The sequence below is a fragment of the Drosophila sechellia genome, chromosome X (assembly GCF_004382195.2).
Source record: "Drosophila sechellia strain sech25 chromosome X, ASM438219v1, whole genome shotgun sequence".
NCBI lineage: Eukaryota > Metazoa > Arthropoda > Insecta > Diptera > Drosophilidae > Drosophila > Drosophila sechellia.
In genome coordinates this window covers 14,979,074-14,994,198 of record NC_045954.1, presented here as the reverse complement: position 1 = coordinate 14,994,198, position 15,125 = coordinate 14,979,074, and the positions used below count along the sequence as shown (strand labels likewise).

At 41.8% G+C, this 15,125-nt stretch overlaps 2 protein-coding genes across 2 annotated transcripts; one reads left to right on the top strand and one right to left on the bottom strand.

Moving 5' to 3' along the window:
* Positions 1–575: 575 nt before the first annotated feature.
* Positions 576–1,379, top strand: LOC6619597 (probable 60S ribosomal protein L37-A). Its single transcript, XM_002043776.2, has 3 exons — positions 576–687; positions 832–967; positions 1,037–1,379. Exons 1-3 carry the CDS (start codon positions 685–687, stop codon positions 1,180–1,182), a joined length of 285 nt encoding a protein of 94 aa, XP_002043812.1. The 5' UTR covers positions 576–684; the 3' UTR covers positions 1,183–1,379.
* Positions 1,380–2,686: 1,307 nt separating this feature from the next.
* LOC6619596 lies at positions 2,687–14,033 on the bottom strand. Its single transcript, XM_002043775.2, has 9 exons — positions 13,398–14,033; positions 8,184–8,330; positions 6,397–6,659; positions 4,881–5,169; positions 4,473–4,818; positions 4,046–4,408; positions 3,660–3,976; positions 3,445–3,593; positions 2,687–3,377 (listed from the first exon to the last, which is right to left on the bottom strand). The coding sequence occupies exons 1-9, from the start codon at positions 13,765–13,767 to the stop codon at positions 3,144–3,146; spliced, it is 2,478 nt and encodes an 825-aa protein (XP_002043811.1). The 5' UTR covers positions 13,768–14,033; the 3' UTR covers positions 2,687–3,143.
* Between the last annotated feature and the right edge of the window lie 1,092 nt (positions 14,034–15,125).

Sequence of the window (15,125 nt, the reverse complement as noted above, 5' to 3'; positions counted from 1 at the left end):
ACAAGATTTGGGTTTTTACCTTTCTGGTTGGTTTTATCATTTCCAATTAACGAAGTTTGTAAATAAACATAATAAAATCGTACTACAAAATTGGCGGGCAACAATAAGCGCCATCTATTGGCCTTTTGTAGGAGCAGCTGATTTAACATAGGGGGCGCTGTTAAAGTGCCTGCATGCCACGTGCTGTTGTGCTATCGAATTGGCAACCGATAGTAGTGCTGTTAGGCGCAAGTCTGCTGTTATGAGACATTTATGTAATTGGTATTTTTTGATAAGAGGCTGTTCATTTTGATAACGGTTTGAATATAAACAATAATAGTTTAAATAAAACGGAGACATTATTGTGAAGTGTTCTATAATTACGTAAAGTGGCTGTACATTAATTAAGTATTCTTGTAGTTCAGTATATAATAAAATTTCCTATCGGGCTGGCAACTTTGCGCCTGCTAAGCCACCAAATGGCAGCACCATAAATACCAACTTTCGGTATTTAAGCAACCCTGCGCAACACAACTATCGATACTCACGCAACACGGCCACACTAATCTCTGCTCACCACCAGCGTCTCTTCTTCTTCCCTTTTCTTTTTGCTGCGCTTCCGGAGAAGTCGTCATTACTAGAAGCCACGTGCTAAATTTGTAGTTTGCAAGTTTCGTTCGATTCTTGAACCGTTCGCCACGAGAGATGGTGAGTACAATGTGCTCATTAAAACGAAATACACTTTCCCTGCCAGCCAGGCAGCCCATTTCGAGTGTTTTCCCCTATATTTTTTTTAATTGTGTTGTGTGCCTGCAAGCCGAATTACTAATACCCTGCGTGTTTCCATTACAGACGAAGGGTACCTCCAGCTTTGGTAAGCGCCACAATAAGACGCACACTCTGTGCCGTCGCTGTGGCCGCTCCTCCTACCACATCCAGAAGTCCACTTGCGCCCAGTGCGGATACCCCGCCGCCAAGTTGCGTTCCTGTAAGTCAAGATGCCCCAATCCCCGCCCAGTAACCAGGTTAATAATTGCATTCCCCCCCCGCACACTAGACAACTGGTCCGTGAAGGCCAAGAGGAGGAAAACCACCGGCACCGGTCGCATGCAGCACCTGAAGGTTGTGCGTCGCCGTTTCCGCAACGGATTCCGCGAGGGCACCCAGGCTAAGCCCAAGAAGGCCGCTCAGTCCAGCAAGTAGAGGGCTCTGTGTATCCCTGGATGTATATCCCACACCGGGATATATGGACGGTGATAGCAGCTGGTCCTTTAACCGCAGATAACGACAGCCTCCAGTTGATCAACGTGTACACACCATCCAAAATCCACTGAAAATGGCCCCTCAACATGGCTAATAAATCGCTCGAGCGCTAATAAATGAACGTTTTTTTTTATTAAGTGAAACTGGTGAATATTTTTTTTATTGTTTGTGCAACAAAAGTGAAATGTGACCGAAAAGCGATCAAAAGATAGCGTGCAAACGTCCAAGATCCATAACCAAGCGTTTGTAGAGCTGATTTCCTCGTGGTTTTCGCAGAAATTGTTAGTGACCGCTTGCAGTCGAAGACATTTCTAGGGCAGGCTATACAAGCAGTTTTTATTGAAACCGAAAAAAGAACGCTTTTATAAACGCGGTATAGTCAGCTATAAAATCCCAGAGCTTCAGTAACTAAACCAAAAGCATGGCAATTTATTCCACTCAAATGTAAAGTAAAATCGCTTTCTGTGCTATACAAACTATTCTAATTAGAATGCATTGTTTGACATAAACTTATTTAGATATTCTTCAGTTCATAATTAGTTCATACTCTAAAGCCAATCAATTGATTCTGATTATTGTTTTACTTAACTAAACCATAAATCGTTTAAAGCCTCGAAAAACGTGTTCTGTTCATAAAATTATAGTTTCTGGTTACTTTGAAGTGCAATAATTTGTTTTTTGGACGTAGCCCCATATATAGTAAAACACATGGTTAACGATTAACGATTTAAAATGGTTGTAGTTAGTTAATTCATGAGAGCACTAGTTCTAAAAATAATCAGAAAAAACACTTATTGCCGGTTGTTACAATGCCAATTCCTAAAACATTTATTTATCACAAAATTCAACAAGCAAGACAGCAAACAATGTCGAAAATATAAATATATGCCTATATTAAAGATCAATTACTAATATGTTTTAGGAATGTAAATGTGATATTTCCAAATATTTATTTCCGTTCACATTTCTTAACGATGTAACATCGAAACCTTTTGCTTCCCACTTGGCTTAACCAAATTCTAGTTACAATCAGCTAGGGTAGCAGGCAGAAATTAATATTTATTTAATTGGGGCTTATTGCATTTTGAAGGTTTTCTTATTTGCAACAAATACCAGCATAAAAAACATGACAAGTGTGTTGAGTACTGAATTAGACAGAAAGCATAAGTTTTTTTTACACAAGCTTTTTTGACTTGCCACTTGCCTATAATGAAAGTATAAAAGGTATTATTAAAATCGATTTACGTTTTGGTACTTACAGTTTTATAGTATTGGTATTGGCGATCTAGTCCCTCTAAAACTTAACCAATTTTTTGGCGTTCGCTACCATGGCTGCTCAAACTGTAGCCGCGCTTCTTATCACATTTCAATCGCTCCAAAACTGTATGCTCTGAATTCGAATATTGCATACTTTGAGGAATTCATTCACACCAAACGCTTGAAGGTTTTTTGTAACATATTCAAATATTTTATTAATTAAATTACCATTTAAAAACTGACATTCGACATCGCTTAAGGTAACATAAGTATTCTGATAAACATGGGCCCCGAGAGTCTAAGTCCAGGGCCCCAATATCATGTGAATATGATATGATATAGGGTTCCCCAGCAGAGACTACCTCTCGAGGCCCGGTTTAGCAAGCAAGATAATATCGTACATCAAGCAGTGATTGATTGGTTTATGACTACGAATCGGTTCGGTTCTTAATTGTCGCTCGATTTGACTAATATTACAATTTACAATGTATAAAGCGTTCCACTAAAACTAGGGGCGTTGTTGTATTGAATTCGGGGGGAAAGGCTGTGGGATGTGATGAGCACATGGACGGGGATTTCGCTGCCACTAAATGCTAAGACATTTACAAGTTATACATAGCTAAGAAAGAGTGTGTGCATCCAGACTAATCCGAGTGCGGATGATGCGATTGTAGGAGGGCAGTGCTGCTGGGCTGTGAGGCTAGTGTCGTTGTCGTCGCATCCTGGGACTCTGCCCCCTTGGCTTTGCTATCCTTCACCACCTTTGCCGCAGTGGGTCGCTTGATCAGCAGCTTCTTTAGATTCTGGAACGGCGCATCGAAGAGCACCGTCAGGGCCACGGAGGCCAGGAAGATCGATATGAATTCGTTGGTATCGAGCTGCGATGAGCAAATAGAACAAAAAAATACAATTCTCTATAAATGCTAGACCTGGGGGGATACCTACAATAATCGAAACAAAGTTGTAGTAGTGGTGAATGTGACGCCTTCGGCCGACATTAAAGAAGAACACGGGGAACTGCGTCAGGTAAATGGCATACGATAGCTTTGTGGACACCTGGAAACCGCGCCAGGCAAACAGCTTCGTCAGTTTATCTGAGTAAAATAACACAAAAATAAATTAACAACTCGAAACCATGGATATTCGTTCACAACACTCACTTGTATATCCATTATGGGAGACAAAGACGATCCAGGAGAAGAACAGACACCAGGCGATCGGCGCAAAGGCGGCGTATATAGCTGCATGCGTGGAGTTGTACACGTAGTTGATGTCACCCATGGGCGCCGGTCCCAGCAGAGAGGCCAGCACACAGACGGTGGCCACCAGCCAACCGAGTCGCAGCTGCAGGCTACTCAGCCGGGCATTCTGATACTTGCGCAGCACGTAGCCCAGCAGGATGCCCATTATGTAGACCGTGGAGCGGTGGGGCGGGAACGAGTACATGTAGTCGGCGGTGCGGAACAGGCGCTGAATGCTGGGAAGGAATATCACAAGCATATCGATGAAATTTCCATCATATATTTGCACTTATGGCCAAACTCACTTGGTGCCAAAATAGATATAGTTGGACAGCTGGTTGACAATCGTGGTGTAGTACCTAGCCGCCGTTCCCACCGTGCAGAGCAGCAGGAGGGCGAAGAGACCACGTCGTGGCCAGCGCCACAGTACCAGGATGAGGAGTGGAGCCACCGCAAAGAGTTCCGTATCGATGCCCAGATGGTGCGTGTGCGTCAGGCACATCTCACTAAACCCAAAGTAGTTGTGAATGAAGAGCAGGTTGCGCCACCAGTTCTTCTTGCAGATGTCCGCATGGTGGCCCACCACCAGATTCCACTGGGGTCCACTGCCCCACAGAGGCAGCACATACGTGCAGAAGAGGATCAAGGCGGCCAGGGGCGGAACAATCCTGCAGCGGGTAAACCAATTCGATTAGTACAAGCAACTAACTAATAAAATCTAACTACGCCCACCTCATCAGCCGACTAATGTACTCGTTCTTCAGCCTGATGGGTTGCTGCTTCATGAGGCGACCAAAGAGGGAGTAGGCTGTCAGCATTCCACTGAAGAGCAGGAAGGGATCCGTGTAGAGGGAGGCAGCTCGCCCAATGACCGTCCACGGCTGACCCAGACTCTCCGACATGGCGGTGCGATTGTTGTACGGATTGAAGAACATGGCCATGGACTTGTGCGAGAAGATCAGCATGATGGCGTTCAGGAAGCGGATGCCATGTACAGCTTCAATGTCTCCGGGAGCACTGCTCGTGCTGAAGAGCCAGCGGAGGTTCTTGTCCAGCGAGAAGGCCGTGAACCAGGGATCTGAAAATGGAATCACCCTTAGCTATATGACTGCAACTAGATATAAAGCTTGGAGAGCTCACTCTGCTTGGGCTGCCACTTGGTGGACCGATCGTAGATGGTGGACAGAACGGCCACGGAGAGCACGAGCAGGAAGAAGCGCACCGCCCACGTGGTGTTCCGATCCCAGGGCCGCTGATCCCGCACCTGGCACATCTGGGGCTCCACGCGCACATTAAAGGTGATGCCCGTGGAGGCGGTCTGGTTGCCCAGGTACTCGGTCACACTGTACTCCACATCGCGGGCGGAGCAGCCGGAGGGCACACAGAGGCCCCAGTTGATCAAGGAATAGCGGGGCACTCGGTGACCAGGCTGGAATCGCAAGAAATGTAAACGTTTAGAGCGGATCGTTCGCTTGGCGATGACGCAGGAGAACCGCCCCATCCTCGCCAGGTTAATTGCCGATGCTGAATCAACCGGGGTCTCTGACCCACACGCCTCCATTACTCTCGAAAACATAAAAACAATGACTAGTTGAACGGGATTCGAGTGGCAATTCAATTAAGCCAGGTCGCGTTTGTTCCGCCCGTACACTTGATAATTTTGCAATTAACATTATCTTTATGTGTGTTCTAAACTAAGTTATCTTTTCAACGGTAAATTACGTGTTTACATAGGTTTTTCAATTATGCGATTTTAACTGCTCACTCGAACCTGTTTTTCTTTTCCTGACTTGCTGTTATAAAAAGAATATTTCAATATGTAGGTTATATTAGTTCGCCATTATATCAGTTCGCCATTGTTGGTATTATTTATAAATAACTTGTTAAGATCTTCAGCTTAGTAAACTATGCGCATATTTAATTGAACACCCAAATGATTATATATAATATTTAAAAAGTATTTGCAAAGCGATCGTAAGTTAATTAAAAATTGTTCAGCTTACATGAAATCAAAACCGGAACGATTTACTTATTCATTCTTTAGTGAAATTTATATAATTCTGATTGCGTTGACATAAGTGTATAAATCACAACAAACACTTTATATTCAAATGCCTGACTCTTTTCTTTTTCTTTCCCATGTAGAGATCCGTAATTTGTCCGTCCGGCTGTCCGTTTGTCCGGTTTCTGGGTTCACTGGCCTGAGTTTAGCTTACGGCTTCGATTTCTTGGCTATGATTCAAAATTTGCATTTTACGACCATCTATCGCGTTTGATTATTTCGCCTTCGCCTTCCGTTGGCAGTTTTTCGTCTTTGGTCAAGTTCAATGTCGAAGTCCAACATTTTAGCGGAGCAATGCTAATCAATTTATTTGGCCAGCAAGTATATACTTTCATATACACAAGCAAAAAAAATGTTTGCGAAATAAAAAATAAATAAATAACAAAACAAACCCAAAATATATATATAGTATAATTTGATTTAACTTAATCAATTTTAGAATGCGCAAAAAACATATGTATGTCATATATTTGAGATCAATAAATTCCGCGTGCCCAAGTGATGCAGTTCATTCCCTTGATCTGGTATCCCAGTCACGTGCTCCATTAAAGGAACCTTGCGATGTGGGAACTCAAATGCCTGGCTACTACTCACGTCGTTGAACTCGCTCTTGAAAGGTCCATGCGATTGGATCAGCTTGAAGAAACTTTTCAAACGCTTCGAGTTGTGTGGCAGAACGGGCTGGGCATAGGCCAAACAATACTGGCCCCGGATGATGGAGTCCAGATCCAGATCCTGGCCCGCATCCTGATCCGGTTTCATGCGCTGCTGAATGCCCAGGCACTGGTCAAAGTCGCCGGGTTGATTGATGTTGCCATTCAAAATGCCCGAGTTCAATTTGCCACTGGAGTCGTGCACTATTAATAAAAATAAAAGTAGTAAATATTTTAGGTTTACGTTTGATATTTACAGTATAAAAACCCCCTTTAAGTTTGAATTTTTAATGTATCTACTCGTTTGGCAAGTCTTCATTGGAGTTTTTGTAGGACCTTTGCATTTTAGCTTTAAGTTCTGTTCTTAAAAATAGGTTCTATCCATTTAAATGCAAATTAAATTTCTCCCGTTTCCTAATGTTTGTTTCATTCCCAGTAAACCAGAACTCATTGGTTAATGGGTATACATATAAAGAAGTGATCTTGCTGTCTTCATCAAATAGTAAATGTCAATAAACTTGTGAGGAATTAGCATATTGATATGAATTAGTCGTTTAAAGTCAGCGACCGATTGAAAAATAATAGATTAACTTAAATATATATGAAATTCATATCAATATATTCATATTATGAATATTACATGGCACAGTATTTTCACTACTATACCTATTTAATTATGTGATCTTCGAAATATGAATGCCCATTCGTTTGGCATTCATCTTATTCATTCAGTTGGAGATTCCTCGAATAGCTGAATATGTGCTCCATTCAGCTTCACGTTTCGCTTTCGAGTGGTGGGTGTGTGTGTTTTGATGGGCGGTGGGCGGTGGGCGGTGGGCGGCGCGACTGTTACCTTGACTGTGATCGCAACTCGTAGCGCCTCTCGTTCTGATTCTAAGCCTCTGTCGACGTCGACGTCGTTGCGGTCTTTTGTGTCAAGTTCGCGTTCGCAGTGGCAATTGAAATCGCTATTTTCGCTCATGTTTGCAATTTTGCTGCTCTTGGCTGGAAATTCGCTAGATGCAACTGGCATTGCCACATGCTCGTTCATCTGAGTGTTGGTGTGTGTGTGTGAATGTGGGTAAAGTTCGACCATTGGCCTTCACTTTGGATCACATACAGCTGCAGCTACAGTGCCGGCCATAAAAGTAAGGCATGTGCTTGCTTCCTAAACAACTACAAACTACTTCCTAGAATTGTTTCAAAATATATTTTCACTAAAATTTGCACTCTTCTAATATGCTTTTCTTCCTTTAGCTTAGTAACTTTGTCATGCTTTTAGAATTTCCATTAATACGTATGATTATATATTCGTTGTGTATCTATTATCTTAGCCGGAATAGTATCATTTGATGCATTCGACTTTGGGGTCTTTCGATTCATGTCGACTCGTCTGGCGGTCACGTCGAAGTCGATGCTGAAAGTCAACGGCGACTGCGACTGCAGCTTCACCTGCTGCCAGTTGGCAATGACTCCAATTCGAGCCGAACGTCCCCCGACTGGTTATATGGTTGGATGGCTCTATGGTTCTACCGTTCTCCGGTTCCTTAGCTCTCCGGTTCTATGCATCCAAGTGTCCACTTGCAGAACTAGAACCCCAACGCCAAACTGGCCAATTTGTTGACTGTCATGGCGTGACCTTGCAATTGCCCCCAAGCCAAGTCAGCTCAGCCCAACCCAACTTAACCACCACCACCAAGTTTGTTTAGCCAGCTTTTGAGTACTCACTCTTCAAAGCCCACAGATCGAAGTTGTCCAAGGCGTTCAGAAATTGATGCATCTGCCGGCGACACAAAGTCGAAGCATCCGGATTTCTGGCCGCGTCGAATGGTTGCGTAATGGCCAGAAAACGCTTGCCAATGTTGTACAAGTAGGCTGGAAGGAAGGAAGTGCATAGGAATTATTAGTAAATTTATATACATTAAACTTAAAAAAATCACTTTTTATTACTCTTAACAAAATAATTGTTTAATTTATTTTAACGCATTAAATAACCAATTACACTTTTCCGTTTAGTACATTTTTCCATATTTCAAAGCTGGTAGTTAACTAAATTATACGATATTGAAATGACTACTTTGCTGCTGACATAATTTTGAAATGCTGCCCACTTAGTTAACAAATGTACTATTATGTTATAGATTTTTATGATTATTTTTAAGCAAAGGAAATTTGATTTTCAATTGTTACTCGTTGTTATTAAGAATTAAAAAACCCCGTTATTCACTGTAACCCAAATAAACAAACGAAGTTGCAAGTCAGCCAAGCCATTAAACTATTTTTCATATTTACAAGCAAACTCTAAGCCGTGTTCAACAAATATGAACAATTTTCTAACAGTTCAGAAAACCACTAAGTCCCACTTGTTACCTGTTTGCTATAATTTAAACAATCATCGTAACGGAAATTACAAGGCATCGAAATGATTTCTGTATAAATCACTGGTAATTTGTAATTGGTAGTTATTGTTTTAAATTTTTGATATTTTTTCGTTGCAAAAAAGAGTAAGCATTTTGTGATTGAATTTGATAACCGCTGATTATGGATCACTATGTTAATGCTTATCAATTTTGGACCGGATTTTGGTCTATTAATCCGATTTAGATCATGTAACAAAGTGATTTTTCGTTTTATTATTTAATATATATTCAATTTTACAAAATTATTGTAGGATGTGTGCTATTTAGTTAGAGAACGTAACTATATATTACTATGAGTAGAGTTATGTTAAATCCTTTCTCTATGCATTAAAGAAATCACTTTGCTTATACAATTGCAATAATTATTGATTGTACAACTGATCCGTAGCCATGTTCACTCGAAATGGGGCCTGTTTATTGATTGCAGGCCATTTGAACCCCAAAAGGCACACAATATGCACATGTGGATGGACACCAAATTGGACAAGGTCAGGCCCCTGGGCACGTGGGCCATCCGAACAAACAGGAAGTGAATCGAACCGAGCAGCCATTCATTGAGATCCAAGATGGATAATGAGGCGCCGCCAAATGGACGAAGAAAATGGTGATGCCAGAACATCGCCTGGATCTTGGAGAGCTTCCAAGTCCAAGTGAACAGCCGTTCATCAGCATGCCAAACTGGTGTCCCAATCCTAATTAACATGTTCATTATCATGCTGCCCACTTTTTATGCTAGGCAGATCTCATTTCAAATGCCGATCGCGTGGCTCCAGCCATCGAACATCAATATATCAGTCGCCGCCTGCATCCGTCTACTTATATATATATTTATTTTTTGGGGCGTAGAAGGGGGCATCCCAAAAAACAAAGGGGGGTATCTCTGGGCAGTCCCCAAAGTGCTAAAATGCGTCAGAGTGCGACGAGATCTGACTACCGAGTGCCTTTCGCCACCTGTCGTCATATTCTATATATATATGAGTATATGTATCTATATCTAAACTAAATTTGGAAAAACTCGCCGGCTCTACGGAGCTCAGCGGGGAAGAAGGAAGAATGGAGAATTCTACAATTGTCAGTCCCGTCATGAAGATGCGGCAACAATGGCATCCGTGCGAAACATTTACAACCGGCTCAGCTCATTAGCATCGCAAATTATGAAGATACAGAGGCATTGATATGACAAAACAGATCTTTAGGATAGTTTGTAAATGTGGCGTGAGTTAGCTGGTAACTCCCTTGGGATACCGCTTCCAATGTTCTAGGAAAACCGCGGTTGAATGCCATTTCTATTTAATTTTCATTTCACAATACGTTACTTTAAGGCACTGCCACTTTAGGATTTCGAAAATATAGTTTTTAATTGTGGTTTGAGTGACTCAAGTGGGTTTAGAAATAAAATAGCCATTTATGGAGGTACTGACACTATTGTTTAAGAGGATCATAAATCGCAGGATCCTGCTAACAAGCCCCTTAGTTAATTATTATGCAATTCGTTTCCAACCCATTTCATCTAAACGAAGTCCATCAAAAGTTTTGCCGAATCCTAAACTTAGAGTCACAGAGACTTTTTACGATCTTCCAGCCAACGCATGATCGTAAATTTCGAACCATAAAAGCCAAGACAATTCATTGCTTGCATTCGTACAATGAAAACAAATCAAAATGAAAAGTAAATTCGCTGGCCAGAAAATGCTAACTGAAAGATATGCATTTGCTAAATGGCCGGCAGAGAATGCCATGTTGAACAAGAATCGCACTTTGGACCGGGCCAACAAGTGCAAGTGGCAACTGGCTGCCAGTTGGCGGCTTAATTAACCGTCTATCTCAGCTGAGTGTGCGTTTCGTATTCGTCTCTGACCCACTTGGCCGAGTTGCTAACTGAACACTGAAAAACTGAAAACTGAAATTACTAAAAACTGAGCAGCACTGTATCGGGCGAATGCCAAGAGCCAACTCAACTAAATGGCAGCTGGACTCGCTAATATTGGCCAATATTCCTGTCCAACGAATTCGCGCAATCCTGCGATTACAAAAGAGCGTTCTAGTTAGTGGATCTGGTTTTCGATTGCCACCAGCCAGAATTGTAATGGCCAATTGTGGCGGTGAATGGGCCATTTAATGTCTTGGCTGTTTGCGGTTGCTTGGCTTTGATTTATTTGAACAGCAGCTCATGTTCGCTTGGCTGGCAAACAACCCATCTCGTTTGATAGTGCACAATGATTTCATCTAAGCCAATTAGCAGCGGATTATCTCTATTTGTTGGCACCTCCTCTCCTGGTAACCAGTCCAAACAAAATCGATCAGCACTTGTCACTTTGTGTTCGAAAACATTTTCGCCAGCCACTGCAATGCGATCACGATCGACTTCGTCCCCGGATGAAACAGTGTTTTGTTTGTTTGCTCATCATACACTGAGACAAAAATATTCGCATTTGCACTGCACTTTTAAATCTATGAAAGACAAGATGTGGTATAAATCCTACCACTAAATGGATGCCAATAGTATAAAATTACAACTGTAGAACAACTGAATATATGTTCATAGTATTAATAAAAAAAAACCCCCAACTTCTTACAGTGCACCACTACTCAACTTAAACTGGGCTTTTAAGTCAATATTTATCAAGTCAATTGGCAGTTTAACTTTGGTTTGCCACCGAACAGTAAAAAAAAAAGCAGCTTGTGGAGGTAGCCAATTTGCCACCGTTTATAGGTTCTTGGTATCTTAACGGGTTAGATATCTTAACCTTTAGCTGGACGACTCATTATCGCAGTCATATTCATTTCCATTTCCATCATCATAACTATTTGGTGAATCGTTATTCGCACTATTTTGGGCATATGAATGGAAAGATGGTTGGTTGGATGTATGGATGGATGGATGTATGGATGGTGGGCAACACGTTATGCGTTTTATGACAGGCCTTTAACGGTACCTGGGGTACCTGGTCAAGTGGTCGCGCACTTATGGGTGGGATGATGGCTTCGTGATATGGTGTAAGTATATGCACATTCACAGGTGCGACACGAATAAAAAAAAGAAGAAGTAAAAAAATAAAAAAATAAAAACACAACACTAGAGAGCAATAGCAACAAATCGGCGACAAGCAACCACTCGGCGAAGATCAATTACAAACTAAGCAGCCACAAAGTGGGCAAAAAACCGAAACCGAAACCAAAAGCCACTTAAGGTGGGTCGTCAAATGGGCTGGGCACTCGGTTGTATTATGTTATGCGCTGATTTTTTATTATTTTTTTTTTTTTTGGAGGTACTACGACTGCGACTTGAATGGGGGAGAAACATCTTCATCGGACATAACACTCAGAATTGGCGCTGCTGCGAAACGATATTCGTTACGCATTGGCACTTTCGAGTGCTTGCGAGGAAGTGTTATTGGCATAACGTTATGTCATTACGATGGTGCTTGATGAAATGGCAAAACAATTTGATGTTACGATATTCGCTACGACATTGCTTACGATATAAGGGTTAGGTACTGGAATAGCCTTAATCTTATACACGAATTTCTAAACTTATGTAATTTGTTTTTCTTATAATTTGAGTATAAATATAATACGATATTCGTTACGATATAAAATACGATATTCAGCTTTCATGTTAAGCTATCTAAATTTTTTTAAATTATAAAAATACATCAGCTGTTTTCTGTGCATTAAGCTTTGATCATAATAAATACATTACAAATATATTTTACTGCATGCACATTGTAAATAACTTGCAAACAAATAATACATGTCGCTCATTTCGACATTCTCTAAGTGCGACAAATAATTAAGGCGACGATAAATAAATACATAAATAACAACATGAGCTGCTGAATAATCCTAAGATGCTGCTTAGCAATTAAGATAATTACTTCTGTAATTTAAGGCGATAACAGTCGAAACAATTATATGGGCTAAACCTCCAAATTTCTGAGCTCGCTTACGTGCGGCGCGACCTTATCACATTATGCAGAGCAAAAATGCAATAAAATACAAAGAAAATTTGTTTCGTTTACGTGAGACTTCGCACATTGCATTGACGGGGCCACTCCGTTCGCAGGAACCAGTGAATATCGAGTGTCTGGAAAACCCCCCAATCAGCCAGGTCCGAAATGAGGTCCTAACTTTAAGTGCAAATATTTGGCACCGGAAAAGAAAATAAAAAAGATCCAACAAGGCCAAACCTTTTAACAAGAATAAGTGGCCAACAAAAGGCGAGCCATCGATTAGATAAGCCGTGATTTAAGCTCACTTTTCGGGATGGACCTAACATACATATGTACACATGTAGGTACGATCAGCCGGAAGTGGCCCACAAAGGTGACGCATCTTGGCCAAATACGAAACGGTCAAGCAATTGATTTTGATTTGACGCACGCGCCACTTATGCAATCGCTATCGAAAATCCCATTACAATTGCAGAAATCGACGAACGAGCGTTCAAAAGTGCCCAAGGCCACGATGTGGGCGTCGTGAGAAAGTAATGGATCGGTAATGGATCGCCCACTTGACTTACCCCTTTCATCCTCCTCCACTTGGTCGTCGTCATCCTCCGCCTGTTCCATCTGGTGTATCGTGTAATTTCCAGGCGTTACCGCATGCAGCTGACTCAAATTGGCCGTCTGATATTCTAGGATTGTTGTCGTCGCATCGTCCGCAAATAGCTTCAGACTATAGTTGACCTTATCCTCGAAAATCGATGCTATTTTGCTCTCCAGCTTATCAGCAGACACATCGCCAGCATCGGATGCGGAATTAGCTCCGGCCAAAAGATTATCGCCCAAATTGCAATTGTCCTTCAGATTGCACGTGGGCTGGACCACGCCCTCGAGCGCCTGACTACTGGCAATAGCTACCAGTAGTAGTGCTAGCATATGCCGCGACATCCTGTCAATGATCCTGGATTAACCCAACCCCTTTTAAGTACTTTTCTATGCGACTTATAAGCTTGCAGTTCTCTGGCACATAATCACACAATTACTCCACACACAAGAGCAAAGGACGCAACAGAAGTGAACACCAGAAAAAAAAAAATGGGAACTATTGAAATAGTCAATTTTGTCTTGCAACTGCGGCGATCGATGATTTTTCGGATCGTTCGTGTCAGCGTTCAGCAAATTAAATTAAGCGACCGCCAAGACGAAACATTCAACGTCAACTGATTGTCCAAATGCCGCCGAGCATACGAAGACCGCTCAGGTTCGGCGGTTCGGCGGTTCGGTGGTTCGGTGGGTCGGTGGTTCGCTGGTTGGGTGGTTCGGCGGCGGCTCAGCAGCTCAGCGGCTCAGCGGTTCGGGGGCCTAAAACCAGCGAGGCTCTATGTGTAGGTTAGTATCTGTGTTGGCGTCATGTATCTGTGTTAGCCGCAAACCGAATTTCAAAACCAAATGCAAGCCGAATTTTGAGCGACTGACTGCGCCTATAGCCGATTCCGATTCCCATTCTCCGATCTCCGATCTCGTAGCTCTGAGAATTGCATTGGCCGAATGGTTAGCCTGCTTATTGCAACCGAGAATCCCAGACTCTTCTTCCCACATTCGCCACTATCTATTCAGTTATCGACTAGTGCTAATTGTGACCACACTTAGGGCCCTGATTGCTCTATTCGATTCGTCTGGTGATCAAGAAATATTTTCATTTTCCCAAGAATTATCGCTACGCATTATAAAAATTTCCAAAAAAAAAAAAAATACCTGCAACTGCAATCAAAATTAAGACGTTCCAATTAAAGTCCAACCTCTGGGACATAAACAACATCATATATATATGGCTTAAAACTTGATTTTGATATTATAAAATTAAAATATTTTTTTTTTCTTATTTTTTTTTTGGGTTACACATACAAATAGAGGGGAAATTTGCAAATTGGCATGACGCGACAGAATCGAAAGCGGTAAAAGATTCCAAAGAAAGGGTGAATGACATCAGCTTAGCTTTTAAGCAAATAAACCAAACTTTGAGGTCAAATTGGCCATGAAGATGTTTCGCAACCATTTCTTGCTGATCAATCGCATTCTGGACATCTAGTCGCAAAAAGTTTGGAAATATAATTACAGCCAATTTGCCGACATGGGCCGATAACTCGTTTCGATGATATGAATATTTGCGGGAGAATCTCCAATGACTCTACAAAAAAATCAGCAGATGATTAAGAATTTACCAGAACTTGCCATTTACCACCGCCGTTAATGGGGCAAGTCACATTCGCAATGGAAACTGACGCAAATCCATTGAAAGTGAGTCC